The sequence below is a fragment of the Cricetulus griseus genome, chromosome 10 (genome assembly GCF_003668045.3).
Source record: "Cricetulus griseus strain 17A/GY chromosome 10, alternate assembly CriGri-PICRH-1.0, whole genome shotgun sequence".
NCBI classification, from domain to species: Eukaryota; Metazoa; Chordata; class Mammalia; order Rodentia; family Cricetidae; genus Cricetulus; species Cricetulus griseus.
The window spans coordinates 9,680,404-9,704,657 of record NC_048603.1 but is presented as its reverse complement, the minus strand read 5'-3'; the positions used below and the strand labels follow the sequence as shown (position 1 = coordinate 9,704,657).

Genomic DNA, 24,254 nt, shown 5'->3' with positions numbered 1-24,254 from the left:
ACTATTTGAGCCAACTATCTTCCATGCAGTGGTAGAAAGACAGACTTCTTTTACCCCATGGACCTGTCTTTGTGCCCAAGGCAAAAACATCACATAGAAGGAGCACCTGCTATTAAATACTAGTTCTCAAGTGGATGACTATCATCCCCCTGAGACCCTACGGGTTACAGTCAGGCAAAGGGACTAGACACCTGCAACAGGACTGGGGAACAGAATGATACTCACTGCTCAGAGAAGAGGGAACCAGTTCTCCCAGATTTTACCACAGTTGCTATCCAGATAGCACATATAAAAGAGAATATACCCAGGACAGGCATGTGTGATGGGGAAACTATAACAATACCATAATTTAAAATCAAAATGCAAGCAATCACAGCTCTCATTTGTTCTGTTTTACACAGAAAACCATGGAAAAAAGAAGTACTTTTACCATGATCTTGCTTTTAGTTAAATACTATCATTGTGGGCATGTGTATCACCATCGCCTAATTCTGTTCAGACATGTATGCGCTCACATCAGAGAGCTGCTACCCGAGTAACTCAATAATTACAAGTCTGAAAAATCCTCATTGCTGAAAATTACAAACTCAAGGACCTATAATTCACAGAATGCTTGTTTTGTAGCTCACTCGATACATTTTATTGATTTTGAAAGCAATAAAAGAAAACCCTTTGTCGAGCCATTGAGATAATTATTTCATCATAAATGTAGATGAAATTGGTAGATTATATGTAACCTGAAATTAAGTATCATTATCACATTTATGTGAAGAGTAGTTTCCAAGTGTTTCAAACATTGACATACTTTAAGCTTTTTCTATATCAAAACCACTTTCAAGGGATTGTAAGCTATTGGTAAATTTCACTCTCAGAGTATATAGTTCAGAAATAAAATTGGGAAAGACACAAACTTCCAATTATTACATTTTTTCTAATGCTTCCTACTTTTCCAACTGTTTTAATTATAAATCAGGAGGGAAGGGAGCCACATAAAGCCTTGAACTCCAACTTGTTTTTTTTTTTCTTCTCTCTGCTAGGAATTTATTATTCTCAGCGTCTCCTTGGACAGCCAACTACTCAGTACAAAATAGATCACCGAAAGCATTCTCACAGGGGCCAATCCAGGTATCTTCTCAGTAAATTCATGATACCTCAGATTTGCAGGGGGATACATGGTTGGATGGATTGGTTGTATGTAGTCATGTGTCTTGAACTCCCATTTGTTTTAAAGATAGGTCTCCTGTAGCCTGGGCAGGCCTCATTCATCTGAAGCTAGCCTTGCAATCTGGATCAACTTGCTTCAGTCCTCTAATCTTATGAACGCTGGGTTTATAGGTGTAGGTTACAATGCCCAGTACAATCTCTTCTTGATCACGCCTAGTAGCTGCTCCTGGTGTTCCTCTTAGGATACCTCTTTCTCTTTATTTCCATCCCACCCTCTGGTTCATCTGGAAGATTTGAGTACCCCAAAACTGCTGTTCCCCCATCTGCATTCTTTCATAGACGTGAAGGTCTGTGATTCAAAGAACAAGCCATACCCCAAGATACTCTGGCCTTGACCTTTCCTGTAAAGTCCATATTTGCAAGCAACTACTTTCTTGCTGTGTCCACTTAGCTACCTAACACCACTTCAAGTTTAGCAAATGAAACGTAGAACCATTTAGTGCCAATTTTGTCCCATAAATATTGTTACTCAGAACAAGAGACCTAGACAATACGTTGGCTCCCTTTGCCCCATTTTCTCATATCCAACTCCTGTGGCTCCAGGATTCAGCCCCTCCTCTTTTTCTTTAATACCATCCACTAACCAATGCTGTTTGGAGTCTCATCAGGTTAATGCAATCACCTACTAATTTGTCTCTATGCTTTCCCTGTGAATGATCTAACTTTCACACAGAAGACATACAGAGCAATGTACAGAAATCAGAGCATACCTCTATCCTGCTTAATCAAGACAAAAAAAATCTGTGGGTGTTTTTGTTTTGTTTTTCCCAGCACATAGAATAAAATTCGTTTTCTCTACGGACTCCGTGGGTCACCTTTATTCCTGTCTTCCTGTTTCCTCTACTATACTTTATCATTATTTTCATTTTTATTCCACACTTCTGCCATCCTACTTCTGTTTGTTCCTCAGGTGTAGAAAAAAGCTTAAGAGGCCAAGACGTGAGTCAACCTGGAGTCTGTCTGAGGGCCTGATCACGCCTAACCAATGAGGGGTGCCCATGCAATGTCACCCAATGGGGACTCGGCCTGGGTTCTGGGAGTAGAGTATATAAGGCTCTTCCCATTGCTGAATAAAGGAGTCTGCTGTTTGCCTTTTACCTGACTCCCGGTGTTTGTGCCCTGGATGCCACGCCTTCTCACCCCCTCTCCAGAGGGAGCCATTACGACCCAGCAACACTCAGGACCTTTACACTGGTGCTATCTAGTACTTAGCGCTGTTCTTTACATAATCCCTATGTTCGTCAATTAGGCTTCATGTCAAAATACACCTGCAATGCTTCTTCCTGGATATCGGTGCCACTAACACAAGGTCTACTGACTCTACCATAGAGGGACTCACAACGAGACAAAACTTCAGTCTGAAAAAACCATCCCATGGTACAAGTACACCACCCAGAGAACAAAAGTTCTAAGGTCATTGTCTACAAGGTTTTACTCTTAAAAGACACACACTCCCTACTCATTTTTAGTCATCCTAAGACAGAATGCAGGCCAATTGTTCATAATGAAAATATACTAGCACGACAGGGGACTGCTTAAGAGATTCTGGACCCCAGAAGTTCAGGAGGAGGAGGTGTTAAGGGCACTAAGACAGTCATTTTTAAGAAACATTTTCTGGGAGGAGATGGAAGTTCTTCAGGGCATTAGCACATAACTGGGAAACTAGACGTTATTAGCCCTTTGTCGACTTCAGAATTTTGGAAGTACCACCCTGGAGCTCCACTTTGGGGGAGAGATCTAGGTATCTTGCTCAGGAGTCAAGGCTGTGAACATCTGCTTTAGCTGAAGAGGTGGCATGCGACAATTTGCTTATGCGATTCCTCCTATTTACCTGGCAATCTGCTTAAGTATTGATTCAGTACACACTGCCAGACTACCCAACACCTTATTCTGCTTTCAGAAGCATCTGCTTTGGTTTTCTAAGTTCATCTTTTTTTAATTTCATTTTCCATTCCAACCACAGTTCTCCTTCCCATTCCTCCCCCTGCCCCTCTCCTGACCTCCCCCCCCTCAGCCCATCCCACATCCACTCTTCCCTCAGGGTAAGGGCTGGGGAGGGGGGTTGACAAAGCCTGGCCCATTAAGTTGGGGCAGGACCAAGCCCCTCCCCACTGCATTAAGGTTGAGCATGGCATTCTCACCCTAGGGAATGGACTCCAACAAGCTAGCTCACACACCAGGGAGAGATACCAGGCCCTCAGATAGATCCAGCTACACAATTGTCTCCCATATGCAGAGGGTCTAGTTTGAATCCATGTTTGTCCTTATATTCCAAAGAGTATCTATCAACTATGACAGGAGGCAAGTGCAAGTTAAACACGATCTTTGAAGCCCTAACATTAACTCTAACCTCGGCTCATTCAGACTTTTCTAAATCACTATAAGAACCTTGGGTTGAGAGGATGCTAAGAGGACGCAGGATTCAATATGAAAAATATTGAGAGTCTACAAGGGACACAAGAGGATTCAACAAGAGAGTAGCAGAATATGTATGTTAATAGAAAAAGAAGCAGTCAGAATATATAGCGTATTTGTAGTTAGTGAACACCAATATTTAGGCAAAATAACATAGCCTAGAATGGAGCCTGAAAAGACCAGTCCTCAGTAAAGAAAGGGAAGAGAGAAACTTAAACACTCATCCTCAGGACAGGCTTGCTGGAATTTAGTTACTGACAAGATGTGGAGAACAAGAGTAAATGATAAATACAAAGGCCCTTGCTTAACCAAGAACATAAGTGTTAACTCTTAAATGAGGAAAGCAAGAGATGGCACAGGTCTTTGGTCAGGCCTTGGTAGATATGCTGGCCAGTTTGTGCTTGCATCTTCCTTCTGTACCGTGGAGCACAGAATCATCCAGGATCCCTTGCTCAGGGGATCTGGGATGGTTCTGGAGGGTGGCAAGCCCTCTTAGAAGCTGTGATGAAGCCAGGCATTGGTGGTGCACGCCTTTAATACCAGCACTCAGGAGGCAGACGCAGGTGCACCTCTGTGAGTTTGAGGCCAGCCTGGTCTCCAGAGTGAGTTTCAGGACAGCCTCCAAAGCTACACAGAGAAACCCTGTCTCGAAAAAACAAGAAGAAGAAAGAAGAAAGAAGGAAGAAAGAAGAAGATGAGATGAAGAGGAAGTCTGGGCAATTCTTTTTTGAGATTGAAACATTTCTCTAAGTAGCCAGGTTATGTCACAGGTGTCACCTCCCTTAGATGTTCTGTCCTCTGGCCCCAGCTTCATCTGGCTATAGCTATACCCTCAGCTGTCGCTTTAAGCTTCTGGGGGTGAGCTTGAGATCTAGAATCCTTGAATAGATACCTCGAATCCTCATCACCCTAAGCACGATAGTGGCTTGCTGCTATTGCTCCACTCTGTCTTGTCTTGGTAACTCATTTGACTTTATAGCTAATTTATTGCCTGTGTAGTTAATATATTCTTGATATTAGAGTCCATTTGAAATATCTAGCTTGGTCTACTTGAGTGCTCCCGAAGTGTGAAATACAGTAATGAATTCAGAATTCAAATATATATATATATATATATATGTATATATATATATATATATATATATATATATATATAGAGAGAGAGAGAGAGAGAGAGAGATTGCAAACATTTCTCTAAGTTGCCAGATTATGTCTCAGGTGTCACCTCATCCTACATGTTCTGTCCTTTGCCCGCCCCCACACACGTGTGTGTGTGTGTGTGTGTGTGTGTGTGTGTGTGTGTGCGCGCGCGCGCGCGCGCGTAAACTCAGAAATAAATGGATGTAAATAAATGCCCATAAGAATAAAAGTTAATCAATGTCTAGGAATGAATCAATAGATTGAAGCTGTCTGATACTTTCACAAATGTTTATTCAACTGTTTATTTGCAGTATGGGAGATGGGACCTAAAATATTATGGATGGTAGCAAAATTCTCTACCACTGAACAAATTAGGTTCTATTTTGTTAATAGATTGTCTTTAGAGGAAAAAAATCCAAATAGCTAATGGAAGAAATAACAAGTAGCCATTTGTATAGTACTTAATAATCTGCTATCATGACCACATTTTACATATATCACCAAATTCTTAAGTCAATCTGTCCAAGCATGTGTTGGTTTCCTCCTAACATTAATTCCAAGAGGTTCTTGCAGACACCTAAACCCAAAGATGCCCACATAGAAAACTGGGGGTGGGGGGTGGGGAGAGGAAGCTAGGAGAATGAGAAGGGGAGAAGAGGAGGGGTGAGGAGGACATGAGGGAGCAGGAAGGTTGTGTAGGGGGGAAGAATAGAGGAGAGCAAAATAAGAGATACTATAATAGAGGGAGACATTATAGGTTTAAAGAGAAATCAGGCACTAGGGAAATGTCCAGAGATCTACAAGGATGACACCACCTAACCAACAGAGGAGAGGCTACCTTAAATGCTCTCTCCTGATAATGAGATTGATGACTACCTTATATGCCACCCTAGAGCCTTCATCCAGCAGCTGATGGAAGTAGAAGCAGATACCCACAGCTAAACACTGAACTCTGGAATCCAGTTTTAGAGGAGGAGGAGTGATGAGCAAAGGGGTCAAGACCAGGCAGGCGAAACCCACAGAAACAGCTGACCTGAACAATGGGGAGCTCTTGGCCTCCAGACTGATCACTGGGAAACCAGCATGGAACTGGTCCAGACCCCATGAATCTAGGTGTCACTGAGGAGGCCTCAGAAATCTATGGGGCCTCTTGTAGTAGATCAGTACTTATTCCTAGCATAGGAATGGACTTTGGGAGCCCATTTTACATAGAGGGATACTCCCTCAGCCTAGACGCATGGGGGAGGGCCTAGGCTCTATTGCAAAAGATATGACAGACTCTGAAGACTCCCCATGGAAGGCTTCACTCTCCCTGGGGCGCAGAAATGGATGGGAGAGGTAGGGTTTTAATAGGAGAGGGAGAGGGAACTGGGACTGGCATGTAAAACAATCTTGTTTTTAATTTAAATAAAAAGATGGAGGAAAAAAGAGAAAACTGTCATATTTACATACAATTTACTACAACCTTCACATATATCATCGAAAAATATCTAATATGTATTAAGTTTCATGTTTAAATGTTGCTAAATACATTAAGGACTGATAAAAAGCAAACATTCAGTATGGGTATAACATAATGTTTTTCACATATTTGTGACATATAGTTGAGTACACATTATACATAAATACTTCAGCTATGGAGGGCTACAGTAAATCTCCAAATGCAGTCCTTCAAACACAGCCCTGTAGTTAGATACGAACCCAGGGAAGAGTTAACCATTTGTCTCGGGCTTCTTATTTCTGTGTATTTTTTTTATTTTTTTACTGAAATGAGTACCCTAGACACTGACTATCAATCTATTCTCTCATGTCTTTTATGGATTTCAAGCAGGCCGTAGTGTCGGTATAGCACTGCACTTTGCCCAAGTGTACTCTTAAAGCAAACAAACAAACAGAAGACAGTCCGAAAGCAAGTTCTGAGTTTTTAATGCACAAAAAAATACAACAGCCCAGAAACGTAACAAGCATCGACTTATTAACAATGAAGTATGATATCAAGGAGACCCATGTCCACTCAGTAAATAGGAATACAGTGTGGCTATACATGAAGGGAAGGACACACTTCAGGATTAAGTGCAAGCCCTAAAGTTGAATACAACATTCATATATGGCTTATCTTGTATCGATATTTTCATAATGAAGCTTATGACATCTATACATATCAGCAAGATGTTTCTGACTCAAAAAAAAAAAATACTGAAGAGGTAGTTTTACCAATGCAAGGTGGGGAAAAGGCTTTACCTTGCTTTGGCGGTTTCCTCAAAACTCTACAACAACGACTTTTGTTCTAAGTTTCTCCTGGATCAGCCAGGAAGCTAATGCATTTGGAGCCTGCCAATTCCTAAATCAAAGGACTGATTGACCCAGAGATGTTTTGGAAATCATGGCCGTGTGTTGTCTGCTGGGAATCCTCTAGCAAGTTCTTTGTTGTAGGGTTAAGACATTCTGGGTCAAGAGAGAAATGAATGATGGAACTCTTGATGAGTGAAGCCCTCCTATTTTCTCATTCATGCTCTGGGTGGCTTCATGCTAGCAGCTTACCCAGTGGCCCAAGAATTTTTCCAGGTAACCTAAATGAAGCTGGGAATTGTGTAATAAATACAAATAACTGCACACAAGTCCTTTTGTTTTTGGCTGTGTTTCCTAAGTCATCACTCTCTGGACTCAGAAGGAGTTTGCTTTCTTATGGCTGGATGCTGCATGCTGCTTACCGTGTGTGTGTGTGTGTGTGTGTGTGTGTGTGTGTGTGTGTGTGTGTGTGTGTGTGTGTGTGTGTGTGTGTGTAACTGGGGAAGTTTTATCTGCATGGAAACTGACATCAGTCATTTGACTCTATGTACAAACTAGCTTATCCTAAACTTACAATTAGAAACAAGCCCACCCCACCCCCGCCAAAAATAATACAAACAGAAGAGACCGAACGGCAACAAATCATTTGTCAGTTCTCAAAACTAGAACAGCCAAGCCATGAACCAGACCATGGTTAAGAACCACTAGAAACCAAGTGACATCTTAGCCATCAGGTGTGACTTGTTACACACAGAGAGCATAAATATACAGTATGGAGCTTTGTAGGGAGCTCAGCGGAACCTGGACATGTTAGCGCTAGGCTGAAAGAGAGGACGGATTTCCACACAGCACCCCTAGCTAGAAAGCAGTCTCTTCGCGAGATCACTGGAAGGTCACCCATGATGAGAACACCGTGCAGCGGGTGACCCTAGGCATGATTTCCATTCACACTTGCGCAGTGTGAGAAACGAAGGGGGAACAGCGCATGCGTACTTCTGCAATCTCTTGTAGGAAAGTAGGCGCCGGTGTGTTCTCTGGTGGTGATCTACAGCCACGTGCATCCTGCAGGCTCACCATGCCAGGGGCAGATTCTGAGGACACGCGGTGTTCATCACAGGAGTGTACATGCATCAGCTCCCACGGATGAGGTCAACAAGCTCCCACTATCATAAGGTTCCAGATTCAATTCAAATCATAAATAACTCGAGAGTCCATGCTTGGACACTTCCCTTCACAATGTTACCAAAAAAGGAGACTGGTCAGGGCAGCAGGGATGCTGTCCACTAGTGTGGATTGGAGAGTAGCTTTGTGCACGTTTGCAATATAAACAAAATCCCCTCGCAGCATCCCCCAGCTATTGCCTGTATTTTATTGGTTAGCTCTGTCTGTAGCTAGAAAGACGCTGTGCTGCTCTTGGGCTCGCTCAGTCAACTTCCTCCTCTTCTTCTTGTTTCTCTTCTCCTTGGCCTTTGGTGTTCTCTTCCCTAGGATAGGATAAAGAAAGAGCGAAAAATAGAGGAAGTCAGAGAGTGCCTTTCCCAAGGAAAGAGAATACAAAACATTAAGAATGTTGTCCAAAGCCCATCTGGAAAGCATCACCTACAGAAAAGGCAGCCTCAAAGGGAAAATTGTTCACATTAATTTTGATGAAATAATAATAATTTCCTAAATTGGATATGCTGTCCAGAACAGAGACAGATCTTCCTGTTACAGGGAATTGGCATATTTAACCACTTCCCAGAGGCCAGATCAGTCTTTCAAATATCGGCATGCCGTGAAAACTCCATTTATATTCTCCAGCTTTGAACAATGCTACCTTTGCATCATTCTGCTTCTCCCCATGTCTGTCAGACAGAAGAAAATAAGCTTCTCTCTGTAGTAAATATACCAGAAGTTTCAAACTCCATTCTTCAGGAGTATGGGTCTTGATTTTTAACACCATCTCTGATAGGTCCTCTACAGACCAATGAATGAAGTAATTGACTATGTGCACTGATTTCCTTTTCATTTTTTATTTTCAAAAACCCTCATGAGGGATCATTCATTTCTAGTTTCACCAGTTCTTATCCAAATTGCCTGGACAAGTCGTTCTTATTAACACTGAGAAGGCTTGCTTGTTCCAACAAACAGATGATATGTGTTTTACTATCAGAAAACCACACCACATTCTATTTCTCTCCTTAGCCACTAGGATGCCTGGACCACAAACTGAATACTTGAGGTTTTGCTCCATCAGGGATTATTGGATACAATTTCTTTTCTGCCTCTGCCATCTTTTATTTCTTCCACTTCTGGTTAGGATTTTGTATTTTATACATGTATACACAAGAGTATGGAAAGAGAAGAAACAGGAAGCACTTGGGATTGGTTCGTTATTTTATATTACAAACATATAAAAACCTGACATGTTCAGAAAAAAAAGGGGAGACTTCATAAATGTCACACTTTACTAGAAGTCATCACTATATACCTTCATCACAGAAAGACCACTCTAGAAAAGAAATCCAATTATCAAATATCTTCTACCTGCTGTACTTGCAATTTTATATAAAATCTATGTTCTACTTCTGTAGGGTTCAGCCATCAGATACCAAATTAATCAGCATTGATGGGACATTTGGCTGAGCGTGCAACTGATGCTCTTCAATCTTCCTATACATATGAAATTCAGTGTCCTAACCCTTGTCATTACAACGCCCAAATGGAAAAGGTAGGTAATATAAACTAGGATGGGGATGGAGAGATGTCTCAGTCTTGCAGAGGACCTGGGTTCAGTTCCCATGGTGGCTCATAATGACCTCCACAGACACCACATAAACACATGGTCCACATACATTCATGCAGGACAAACACTCATACACATAAAATAAATATTAATAAAGTAAGCAAGAGGTGAAGGAGATACCTATCCTAGGAAACCAAAGAGAATATTTAAGTTCCCTAAGTTAAAGGGCATTATTTCCCTTTCTTTCAAATTGCTGATCAGATGGTCACTGTTCATGCTCTGGGTGGCTTCATGCTAGGAGCTTATCCAATGGCCCAAGAATTTTTCCAGGTAACCTATCATTCAATGTCATGAGTTACTTAAAGTTTGAAAATAAATTAAGCTGGAAATTGTGTAATAAATACAAGTAACTGCACACAAGTCCCTCTTGAAGGGAAATGGTCTAACTCCTCAATATCCCAGAAAAGTGATAGCAATAGAGTTAAATGGTGCCTGGATATATATATATATATATATATATATATATATATATATATATGTGTGTGTGTGTGTGTGTGTGTGTGTGTGTGTGTGTGTAGTAGAAGATAAACTTATTTTAATAGACACAACATTAAAATAATGAGAGCACGATCTTGCTCCCATATTAAATTATAAAGGTCCTTGAAGTTAAACTTCTGGTTCTCATTAAATTTTGGCATTAATGTTATAATGGCATTTTGCCATCTTTAAACATAGTTAATCCTACCCAATGAAAGCCTAGTCCAAGCCATCATTTATCTAAGCAGCTGTGAAGTTACAACATTGTTGGTCCATTATCTCTAATGATGACACGCCTGAGGAGTATGAAAAACGTATTTAACACAAAACGGCATGTCCAAAGAGAAGTGTCAATTACAGAGTTCTACAAAGAATTCTTGGTTCTCCAGGATCCTTAAACAAATATCTGAAGCTCAAAACAATCACAGCTGACTGTATTTTTAAAATTCATTTAGTTTACCATTCCTTTATCTAAACCTTGGCATTTCTCTTAAAAGTCAATTGAAATTATGTGAATGGAGAACAAAGCTAACATTTCTTGCTTAAACTTGTTCTATAAGACCTAAGATGTTAGAGAAAACTTCTGGCATTCAAAATTTCAAAATCTTCATGTAGAGAAGGGTTACATAAAATAAACTAGATGGGGCGAGAGAGATGGCTCAGCGGTTAAGAGAACTTGCTCCTCTTGCAGAAGAACTGGGTTCTGTTCCCATGGTGCCTCACAACGTCACATTAATATGATCCGAGTACCAAGAAATCTGAGCTTGAGTTATGGATGGTTGAGAATCACCATAGGAAATGTACATTACTTTTACTAAACCCTAATCTATGCATAGTTATACTTTAAAGATGGCTAATTTTGTATCAGTTATCTAATAACTATTCCAATAAAAGCACTGGTATCAGACGGCCTTGGCTTTGTAAGGGGACAGTTACTGGTATCACAGGCTTATTCAGTCATTCTCCTGAAAACTATCAAATATTCTTTCTAACTGTATGATTATTTCTTTGGTGACCAGTTCCAACTGACAATGATTTGGGGAATCCAGGGATAACCCTAATTATTTGCATATGAAGACTGTTGGATGTAAACTTCTTTGCCATTGTTTGGCTGATTGGCTGGTTGGTTTTGTTTGGGGCCAGTACCATTTCTGATATGAAATATATTGCAAATACCAAAGAATTAAGATAGTAAGCCAAAATCTGACCACAAACAGGACTAAATTAACTGAAAATATTTTGTGGTCTCTCAGTAGATTGTTCTGACTTTATGCTCAACTTAAAATAATAGAAATATATTAAAAGAAGTTTAGAAAGGATTCTACCCACATTTTCTTCCAAATTAAGATTTTCAGACATTAAGAAATTAGGTTCAAACTGAGAAACATCCAACCATGCTCTTATTTGACAATTTTTATTGGACATAAATGTGCCAATTTTTGTTCCCATTTAATTTCTTCATATCTATCCAGACATATTCGCGTATCTATATGGTCTGATATTAAGGTTGGAGAATGTCTTCTGTACATTGCATCATTGTACAATCTCAATACAGTTATACACATATGGAGGGCACGCATAATACCTGTTGCCCTAAGAGAAATTCAACAGATTTAACTTTTTTCTCTTCGAGTTAAAGATGGAAGACTAGGAATCTTTACTACACAAGATCAGAATAGAAGGTTCGGGTTTATGTGTTTGACAGCCAACAACATATGCAACTCCACTGACAAATTCTGCACACCACTGTCCTGACTGCTCTGAGAACAACTGTGGCCTTGACCCTTTACTACAGCATGAGTCTGTTCCGAGTAGGATGGCACACTCTGCAGAACAGATCTTCTGAGAACCAATCCAAGCATGTGCAGTGATGACTTGTTGATATGTGGCTGTCTTTAAGGAAATTGATGGGATATAATGGAGAAAAGCTATGTCGAGGAAGAGAGAATCTGGACATTGCAATTGATGTGTACGATATGACATCACATTGTGGGTCTTCATTTCTACATCTATGGTCATTGTTCACCAGAGAGTTGTGAGCTATTACATGAGAAAGTCATGCTACTGAGATGAAAGGTAGGCAAAATTATCAAAATGAACAAAACTAGGTATTATCTAAACCACATGCTAAGCAGCAACATCATCTTTTTCACACAGCGTGAAATGGTCCAAAAAGACATGTTATCTATTCATCTACAGTGAGAGGCGAGAAAACACTTGTGGAAATATCCCTAACTGGAAACTGTGGTTACTGCTACCATATTCACAGGAGGGGATGCTCTTTTGAAGCAAGATAGCAGGAAGACCCACAAATCACAAGAAGACCTGAAAGCCATCAATCTACTGATTTTGCTATTTCATTCTTTCACCAACTCTCAAATCCAACCGTTTTCTTTCCATAAGACTTCAGACAGAATCTTTGCATCATTGCAATGGTTCTTGTACTTCTATCAGTAAGGCACAGAGGCTATCTAGGGCCTCCAAAATGATGAGTGTCCTGAGGAAAAACTTTCTAAGAGGAAATATAATAGAGGTAAACTTAAGGGGAAAAAAACCAGCAGCCACGATTATAAAATAGAAAAGCTTCTTTCTTGGCGTTTACATATTTATGTAACATGTTATACACAATTAAATGTGTGTGTATAAAACATACATGCCTATACACACACACGGAAATGGGAAAAAGCCACATTGTGTCAAAAGTAACTAACTGCATGATTAAGTATAATTTCTGTTGTAGCTACTACTATAATAAAAAACAATCACCTAAGACCAAGATGCAGATTTTGAGGTTTGTGTTATTCCAGGATTTTATGAATTCATGAAATCTCTCAAGCAACTAACTCTGAAGGATTCAGAGTCCTGCTGAATGCCACCATGCCTCGGAACGCACTCTGGAGGTCGGACAAAAGAGACTGGTTCCCCAGCAAAAGTCTGAGAGGTCTACACCGCAGACAATGAGTGGCGGTGATTTCTCTTTCTCATATGGGCAAGCTGAGTTTATAGAAGAATGGTTAGCAAGAGAAATTTATTTTTTTAAGAGTGATGAATGATTCTGTGGGAAGATGCCAGTTGGCTCTTAAAATATTTTAAGAGTTCATATGAAAATATACAAAAGACCTAAATATAGTTCATGAAGAAAATTCAAATGGCTAGCAAATATATTTAACAAATTAAAACTGCCAAATAAAAAGGAGTGCCGATGCAGAATCCTTATAAGCAAAAATCCTCAGATCTGTTAAGAATAAGGAAAGGTAGGCATCCACAAAAATACAACTCAAATACAGCCTCTCTACAAAGCCATCTGGCTATATTCATAACTTCTGACTCTGAACTAGGAATCCATTTTAGGAAAATAATCTAAACTTGGGGAAAGCTTTACGCATAGAGATAGATGTCTACTATGATAGCAACAAAGCAGTAAACTACCTCAATGTCCTAGTATAAATTTTCATGGCCTCCTTTTTTAATGACTATTGAAACAATAAAGTATCATTGCAACAAAACTCATGCATTTTATATTTCAAGGCTACAGAAATTAAATCCATTTCTAAGAGTATCACTATGACATGGTCCCCAGACTAATGGGTCTAAGAAAAAATCCCTTAACATAAAAATACTCTTATTGTGAGCATAAGGAAATCCATTCATAGAGTAATCACACATAGTTGGATATAAGATATAAATGCTTAGGAATAAATAACTGACCTAAGCCCTTTAGACATTAAAAATGGCTATTAATTAATAAGGATGTTCTAACACATTTTCACCTTGTAAAATGACTAAATTGAGTTAATTAACACATCTACTGCCTCACCTACTGATCCGTAGTGAAAACACTTACAGACTCTCTTTGAAATTTTGCTGCATACATACTCTTATTTATATGAGCTTGGGAGTCAGAGGTAGAGGGGAGATAAAGGTAATGCGAATGGTAACATCCATTGGTTTGTTTCAAGATTATTATAGTGTTAAAAACTAATAAGCTACCTATTAAGAGTTTATTGGCCATCTTGAATTTCAAAGGGTAGACTGAAAAACTTCCTGGTAATCACTGTATCACTTCACTTCTACAAAAGGATCAATGCTTTAAAAATCTGTACATGTAGATATGGCCAAGCGGTGGTGGCGCACACCTTTAATCCCAGCACTTGGGACGCAGAGGCAGGCGGATCTCTGTGAGTTCCAGGCCAGCCTGGTCTACAGAGCGAGTGCCAGGACAGTGAGGGATGTTACAAAGAGAAAACCCTGTCTCAAAAAGCCAAAAAAATAAATCTTTACATGTAACAATAACAAATAAAAAGTAACCATCAACTTGAAATGAAGTGAAGGTTATCACAGGATGGGTATAAAAGAGATTGACTGGAAGAAGCAAAGAGAGAAATTAATGCAATTATATCTTAATAATGGAGCATCAAAAAGACAAGTTCAGAAAAGAAAACGGCCATGACATATCATAGTAAAAGTACTAAATACACAACAAAACAAGATGAGTACAGATAGCTGTGAGAGAGAGAAAAACACACACAAATCATAGATAAAGGGAAACCTTTCAGAATAACAGCTGGTTTCTCAATGGAAAATTTAGAAGCCAGAAGATCCCAAACAATGCATTCTGAGTTCTAAATTAATACCCAGCAAAACTATCTGATGTATTTGAAGGAGAAAGAAAACCTTTCCATGATTAAAAACAAATCAAAACAAAACCAGCTAAAAAAATGTATCCAACAAATCAAATCAAAATATAGGAAGACTGAAGAGGAGAATCAGCATAGCCAAGACGCCATGGAAAGAAATGAAAAGTTATAATTACTAAACCACAGAGTACCCCTGAGACCACAAACACCACCAAATATTAACAGAATGACTGTAATCAACACACACCTTTCAATAAAAAATTTAAATATTAATGGCCTGGATTCCCCAATCAAAATCAAAGACTGGTTGAATGGAGCAAGAAATAAAATCCATATATTTGTTGTCTACAAGAAATAGGCACCACCTTAAAATACAAGAGTGGACAATAGTACACCCATCTAATGGAACAAGGAAGCAAGCTGGTTTCACCATCCTAAAAGCAGACAAAATAAATTTCAAACTAAGACTAAATAGAAAGAGATAAAGAAGGACACTTCATTCTAGTAAAGGGAACAATTAACCAAGACAGTACTGCTATCATACATACATACATACATACATACATACATACATACATACATACATTCATTTCTGGTGCACCAAATTTCATAAAAACATTTTTCTGGAACTAAAGACATGGGTTATCATGGACCCATGAATAGAAGGTTTCCAGTACTCTACCTTCTCCAGTACACAAGAGAGCTTGACTAAAATAAACAAACATCACAATAAATGACATCAAAGATCATATGGACTTAACAGGTATCTCCAGAAACTTTAGCCTAAACAACAAAGAACATACATTCTACTCACAGCACCTGGAAGTTTTTCTAAAATACACCACAAATTTACAAGGGTTTAAATATCTCTCTGTATCCTATCTGACCATAATTAAATAAAACTTAAAGAAGACAGCAAACAAATAGCTAGTCAATACTGGCATGGGCAGATTTAAACAATGCATGGCTAAATGATGAGTGGGTTAAAGAAGAAACAAGGAAAGAAATCCTGGAACGAAATTAAACACAACAAAACAGCTGGGTCATTTTGAAAACAGTCCAAACAAGAGAAATGTATAGTTCCAAGTGTCTACATTAAAAGTCTAAAAGAGCACAAATAAATGACTTAATGAAGCAACTTAAAAATTTGGAAAAACAAGAAGAAACCCAATCCAAACCCAGCTGACAGCAAGAAATAATAAAAATCAAAGCAGAAAAACAATTAAATAGAAACAAAGAAAAATAAAAAGAATCAACCAATCTAAGAGCTGATTCTTTGAGAAGATGAACAAACTTGATGGATCCTTGGTCCAACTAAAAAAGAGACAGAACTCAAATTATACATAAGTCAATAAATGTGATAAACTACACATATAAATTAAAAGACAAAAGACACAAGATCATTACCCTAGATGAAAAAAAAAAACCCACCTTTTACAAAATCCAACATGCTTTCATGATAAAAGTCCCAGAAAAATATAGAACTAGAAGGAACATTCCACAGCATAATACAGGATATATCTGAGTAACTCACAGGCAATATCATCCTAGATGGTGAAAATCTAGAAGCAATCTCACAGGAGTCAGGGCTGTCCACTACCCCTACTCATCTTTAACACTATGCTTGATGCATTGCAATAAGGCAAGAGAAGAAAACTGAAGGGGACCAAATAGGAAATGAAGACATCAAGCTAGCTCTCTTTGTCGATGACATAATATTATACACTGGAGATCCCAGAAATTCTACTAGAAAACTTATGAACACTATAAACGAATCCAGGAATACAGCATGGTATGGAATCAACTTACACACACCAATAGCACAGATCAACAGCAAACATACAAAGAAAGAGATCATGGATATATCTCTATTCACGATAGCCTCAAAGAAAATAACATATCTAGAACAAACCTAATCAAAAAGGTGAAGGAACGTTACAACGAAAACTTTGAACATCTGAAGAAGGAAACAGAGCAAGACTGGGTTCTAGTGACTAGGAGATGGAAACACATCCCTGTGCTCATGGATTGGTCAAATTAGTATTGTGAAATTAACCATTTTACCAAAAGCTGTCTACAGATTCAATGCGATCCCCAATTTTTAAAGGATTCCCCAAATCTCATGCTTCACTGAAACAGAAACAACTATCCTAAATTTCATATGGAAGCACTTAACACCCTTGAAAAGTCAAAATTATCCCTAGCATAAATAATAATGCTAGCAGAATAACCATTCCTCCAGAATTTAAGCTATATTACAGAGCCATAGTATTAAAAACAATATGGTACAGGCACAGAAAACAGACATGGAGAGTATATAAACGGATGAAATAAAATCAAGATCCAAATAGGAGTACACATAACTCTCACCTTTCAGTATTTGATAAAGGTGTCAAAAATAGGCTCTGAGGAAAACAAAGCATCTTCTCCACGTGGTCCTGGGACAACTGGACACAGACATAAAGATGAGTATCCCTCACTTTCCACAAAAACTAACTTCAAATGGACCAAAGCTTAAATGTGAAGCCCAAAATGGTAGAAGAAAACAAAGACAGTTCCCTACCTGATACAGGTGTGGGAAAGAACTTTCTAAACTGGACTTCACAAAAATGAAAAAGCTGAAGAAACAACCAACCATGTGAAGAAAATGGGAAGGAGTCTTCGCCGGCTATACATCTGACAGAGGAATCGTATCTAGAATTCATAAAGAACTGAAACATAAAAGTCAAAACCAACCAAACAACAAAATCACCCTGACTCCTTCAAAAAATGGGCCTGGAACCGGACAGAGAGTTCTCAAAAAAAAAAAAAGAAAGAAAGAAAGAAGAAAAAGAGTGGTGGCTAAGAAATAGCTCAAAGAATGTTTGCAGTCTTCAACAATTAGGGAAATGCATATCAAAATAACTTTGAGATCATCTTACCCCAGTCACAATGGTAAAAAAAAAAATCAACAAAATAGCCAACAACAAACACTGGAGGGGATGAAAGACAAAAGGAGACCCTCATCCAGTTGGTCAGATTGCAGACTGGCCTACCCACTCTGGAAACAGTGTGGAGAATTCTCAAAATGCTAAAATTAAATCTACCATATGGCCCAGCTGTATCACTCCTTGGAATATACCCAAAGGCCTTGCCATCCCACTCCACAGATCCTTGTCCAACCCTGCTCACTGCTGTTCATTCACGATAGCTGGGGAACAGAAACAGCATTGATGCCCTAGAGTGGACGAACAGATAATGAAAATATAGGAATATGCGTGATGGGATACTATTCAGCTAAAAGAAAAGTGAAATTGGCAGGTTAATCGATGGAAACAGAAAATAACATTGACTGAAGTGAGCCAGACCCAGAAAGACAAATGTTTCATTTTCTGTCTCATGAGAGGCTCTTGGCTCCAAATAGTCCGTTGTGAGTACATACCCTGGAGTAACTGCAGAGCCAAGCAAGTCAAAAGTGACTACTACCAGGGTATGGGACAAACACAACAGCAGTGATCTGGTCTAGGAAATAAAAATAGGGGGGGGGATACTCAGTTAGGGAGAGAGAAAGAGACAAATACAGAAGGAAGGAAGGAGGAAGGCAAAAGAAAGAATGTCTTGAAAAGCCATAAATAATCTACCTAAAATTATCTATAATGCACTAAGCCAGTATATAAATACATACTTTCCCATCTGGGATGACAATGCTCCCTCCAAAGACCATCCAAATTTATGGCACTAGGCATGAGAAACCCTCTTTGAGTTGTGGGTCAGAGGTGTCCAAGACACCCCCAAAATATTACTGTGCCCTTGGTTGCCCCATGAGATGTGGAAGGTAAGTCTCTATTGCTGAAGACGTCCATCACTTCAGAGACATGGCTCAGAGACTACTGAGCTGTAGGTGATCTAAAGTCTCCTCTCTGAGGTCTAGCTCTCATATCAGGAGGCACCATGCAGGCTTCCAAAGGACGAGCAAGCAACGGTCCTACCCAGCTATGACACCTACGAAGCACAGCAATGACCAACGTGATCTAACACTAAGGATGCAAGCAATAATGAGAGACATAGCCTTTCCCCAGGGGAGAGAGAGTACACCAATTGGTTACATAAGGCCAAAGGCTCAACCCTGAAAGCATATATACAAGTTACATCATATGGACTAAGTAAGTGTGGTGTGTGTGTCTGTATCTGTGTGTATGTGTGTGCACACGCACGTGCACATGAGTGTGTACATTCATGTGTGTTTGCAACAACAGTTAGGGACTGTTGATTTTCAAAGAGAGCAAGGAGAGGCAGAAGAGTGATGAGGGTTTTTCAGGGGTAAAAAGAAAGACGGAAATGATGCAATTATATTATGACCTCACAACAACAACAACAAAAAAAAAACAATAAAAAGGAAGTGGGGTAAAATGTGACTAAAATTCACTGTTTGTGTGTACATGAAACTGACAGAGAGGAAAAATAGGAAAATCATGGTCGGTTTTAAATAGAAAATAGTACTAACAAGAAAAATCTGCACAGCGGCCACCTGTAACTCTCCAGTGGGGAGTCTTCTTGTGCTGTAACTGGGAGAGCAAAACAGTCACCCAGATCCACCAGAATGGGTGAAATGGACTTCTCTAAGCATGCAAATGTGAAAATCATCCAGAAAACTGACTACCCTTGCCAGAGTAGAAGGATGAACTCACTAAGCCATTAGACCTGAAGGGAGAGGTTTTTAGCACAGTAAAACTAACATTAAAATGGTCTCTTTGGTCCTTATATCACACAGGTGGACCATGACCTGTCTGGCTTGGTCAAAGATCTTGTTTTCTATTCAAAATGGCAGAAATAAAAGAGCTAAACCCACAAACACATACACCTATGTGAATTATTATGCTGCCACTGAAGTTTCTTCTACATGGTATTTCAGATGTTTCTGGTTTTACAGCAATAAAACTGCCCTTTGGTTGTAGCATATGACCTTTAGAGGACCGATAAGATAGTTCCAGGCTTTAACATACACTTGATGCAATGCGGGCGACAGCAAAGTGATGGGACTGAAATTTGGCTGGGTCCCCTATAACATTTCTCACTCTGGGTAACTAAACTCTTAGATATACCACACACAGAGGGGAGAAAATGTTCAAAGGCATGATCCTCTTTATTATTCTCTTTTATTTAAGCAAGGAGCAGTGGCTAAAAATTCTTTCCATAATACTTTATGTTCATTGTAAAGGACAACGTTTTGGATGGAGAAACCTAAAACAGTTCTCCAGTTGTTTGTGTTGGGGGAATGTGTGCTTCCACCACAAGGGGGCAGTAATTCACTTCTATTCTAAGACTATCGGAGCAGCGTTTGTGTTTGTTTTGTTGTTGCTTTTCATTGTGCAGAGGAACTTTACAGTTCTTCTTTAAATTCACTTTAACCTCAAGTCAAGGCTTAATTTTTTTTCTAGAGATAGTTCTGCAGAGGATTAAACAGTAACAAGAACCAAATGTAGCACGAGGGAAACTCTAATTGCTATTCTGTCAAAAACATGTCTGTGAACAAGAGAAAAGAACTATTAGGATGATCCTACTATCTGTCCACTCAGCAAAGAAACAGTACTGATGCCATGCTTGAATTAACCTTTTCGTATGGGGAAATGAACACACGCCACAGCAAAGGGTAAATCTTTTATCTCTAGTTTATAAGAACTAAGCATGGTCTTCAGCAGCTTCTGTTTCAGTTAGCGTACAGAAGACTAACGTCAAGAATAAAAGCCGACCATTTATGATGACTGCCAACAAAGGACTCTCATCAAGTTGGCCTCTCAACCTCCCAGCCACATTGGTTCCCTTTGAGCATGCAAGTCAAGAGGCAACAAGCGGCTTTTCTGGCATGTTGCTCAAGTTCAACTCTGGAAGGTAAGTGGATGGAGAGCAAGCGAGGTGCCAAATGTCTAAATGACCTATCCACCTTCCTCCATCTAATTAGGACTGGGCCGTAAGCATGGGTTTTAATTTCACTCTTTCTTACACGGATTTAACAGCCTTGAAAAGTTGCTATAGGGGCTGGAGAGATGGCTCAGAGGTTAAGAGCACTGGCTGCTCTTCCAGAGGTCCCAAGTTCAATTCCCAGCAACCACATGGTGGCTCACAACCATCTGTAATGAAATCTGATGCCCTCTTTTGGCCTGCAGGGACACATGCAGACAGAACACTATAAACATAATAAATAAATCTTTTTTTTAAAAAAAAAAGTTGCTATAGACAGATGGAATTGTCGAGTCATTTTTCAATAAAGACAAAGGGCATTCACAGACAACTCTTAGTGCTTTCTATGAGAAATGTCACTGACCATCACAACCATGAAATCCCTTTAACATTCAGTCCTTAGGGCTTTCTGTAAATTCACTTTGAATCATTGTTTATTTTCTTTACCTTGTATCAATACTGAGTTTACAAAATTACCTCGATGCAGTTTGAGACTGTAGGTTGTAAGACTGCCACACATTGTAAGTGATTTTGGCATATTCTTCCTTAATTGAACATTGGGAAAAAGGTAAGTACTCAAACCACACTGCCAAATCACTGTGCAGTCACATGCTCTCAACCTCCTCAAAAGAATGTATGAGGAAATAATCAGGCTCACTTAGCACTTTTTTATCAAGTCTGAATTTGCTGAGAAAATGATACAGACTGTTTTTATTAGATTGGGAGCTGGGGTACCATCAGAAAACAGTTTCAGGTTCCTCTATAGCTGACTTCATAATGTAACACACCTTCTAAGCGAATTCTCTTAAAAACTACGGGACTTAATGTCTTCTCTTTGATCTTAAATCAATAGCCATTAACTAAATAAGATATCCAAGAAGTAATATTTAATGCTATCATGTTAATTTAATTCAGGTTCAGTACAATTTCTGTGGAACTCGTAGATCACCCATACAAGTGAAATAATGTAATGGTTTGTACATAATAGCAATACAAGAACATACGTTATCAAGCCCACCATCTAAATTACAGACTCTATGGAGGCAGCCAATTTCAACTTGGGACACAGTCTATGTAGGCTACTCTGACACCGAATAATGCTTCTGACTTTTCAGCCCATCTCTTTGTGGCAACCTCAATTTCAATCTCTTTCACCTCAAGTGTATATTCCCAGGAGGGCATTTCAACATACCCTGGCCACTCGACAAGATCAAACACAGAATGTGGGATGCCTGGCTTGAATAAGTCACTCTTGGCCAAGCACCGAGAAGCCGGGCTATAGGGTGGAGAAGTTTCATACTGGAGTGGACAGGCATTTAGACCATACCTTTTGAGATAGTATAGGCCTACATTCAAGGCAGAACTATGCTATTTAGAAGCTGGCGACCTCGGACTTTTCATGCACTTGCAAACTTTAGTTTTCTGATATTTAAGCAAATAATAATAATAATAGTAATGTTACAGAGGATCATGGCAGTTAACCCTTCCTGCTCCAAATGAAACACACTTATCTGAAGGTCCAAAGCGAACACCCACAAATGAGATAAAACATGTAAAATATTATTGTTCTGGGTCTGGATTTCCCTTACTCCCACTTTGTAAGATAAAATCCATAACTGGCCCCATTATCAAGTCAAGAATCTCTGGCTTGACAGGTCACAGACCCTAGGGAGAGCCTACCATTCTTCTAATAAGTAGACAGAGTCTTAAACCAGCTTCTAATGGCGTGTTATTACACCCAAAGATCAATGCATCTCTCAGCTCTCATCAGAGAAGCTTCAATTTGTGGCAGACAGTGATGAACAGAGACCCACAACTGGCAAAGGTCAGAGGTCATACAACTTTGGAATGCTTGGCCTTAAATGGGGCATCTCTACCTTACCTGCCAAAGTTCAGGGATCGTTGTGGAAGAGGGGCCAGGGGCCAAAAAGAATGTAACAGTTAGCGGTAGTAGATGACAACAAGGAAATTGTGTCTTCTGAACACAGCAGGACAGCCTCATATTTGCACTGACGAAGTTTGCAACAACATTCACAGAACCTGGACATACTCAAGAGGGACCAGATCCTAGCATGTACAGGTGGGTTGGGCGTGAAGTTCAGGACTCCCTTCTCTGGTTCTGTTTGTGGGCAATGCATGGAAAGACAAGCAGACACAAAGCTGCACACACGGGAAATAGGCCCCTGTTATGGGCAACCGTCAAGATGGCAGCCGTGCTTCTCTTGAGAGATTCAGCTCGCTCTACAAAATAACCCAACAGACTCGAGGAGCAGGTCTGTTTCAAAAGGCAACCTGGCTGGCACACAAGAATTATAAAGTTGGAGATACACAAAAATGAAATTGCTTTAAAATATAAAATCCCCTAACTATTAACATGTGGGGTTTCTCCTCAATACATGGGCAAGTTTGCCATTTCAGAAGTTGAAAAGGTGGGGGTTGGGAATGCAATTTGTTGTACAGCACTTGCCTGACATACCAAGGCCCTTGGTTCTAGCCCTAGTTCTGAAAACACACACACACACACACACACACACACACACACACACACACACACACACACACGTGCACAGGCACCCAAATAAAGACAATAAAAAAGGTGAAAATGAAAAGTACCTCTTGCTCCATGTAACATAACTGCTAATAGTATGAGGTTATAACTAGTTGGATTACAAATATGTAAACAAGGTAACCTTTAACTTTACTCAGGAAGGTTCTTTCTACCAATCAGTTCCATACATTAATCCACCATCATCATCCATCATGGCATCAACATCACCATCATGGTGTCATTGCAAGCTCTGTAACAGACACTAAGTGTTTGGCATAGCTTAACTCATTTCATATTAAAATTGGCCTATGATATAGATTCTATCTCTACCCATTTTCTTTTCAGAAAAGGAACCTTGGGGGTGAGAAAGGTTACATTACCCCAGGGGCCACCAATGTTGAGTGGTAAAGCTAGGATTTCATCAGTCTTGTCCCAAAGCTTGTTTTTGTATATTTCCTTTCATCACTCTATACCATAATAAGCATGGCCCCCAAAAGTGACAAAGAGAAGGTCAATGGAACTTTAATTCCTTCAGTCATGAAGCTTTCCAAAACCCATGAACTGGTCATTAATTAAGTGGGCTGAACCACTAAACTCATAAGCAGAGGCATGAGACCATCATGGTTTTGATACAAAAGTCTGATCAAGAAAACACTTTGTATTCTTACATGACCAACAAAATAAGCATTTCTCAAAATAGTCTCTTATTACAAATGAAGACCAAAATAGTCTTTTGTTACAGGAGAATCTTTGTCCACTACTTTGTCTAAGTATTGCAATGTACTTCTTAAAGATTAATTAT

At 39.5% G+C, this 24,254-nt stretch overlaps 1 protein-coding gene across 3 annotated transcripts in view; it reads right to left on the bottom strand.

Moving 5' to 3' along the window:
• Positions 1 to 8,436: 8,436 nt before the first annotated feature.
• The window catches only part of Rspo2 (R-spondin 2), a 142,645-nt gene continuing 126,827 nt past the window's right edge, over positions 8,437 to 24,254 (bottom strand). For all 3 annotated transcript variants that reach the window (XM_035449648.1, XM_027431450.2, XM_035449649.1), the window contains one exon: positions 8,437 to 8,552. In XM_035449648.1, the coding sequence (XP_035305539.1) occupies positions 8,437 to 8,552 (116 nt within the window). The remainder of the gene's footprint in view (positions 8,553 to 24,254) is intronic.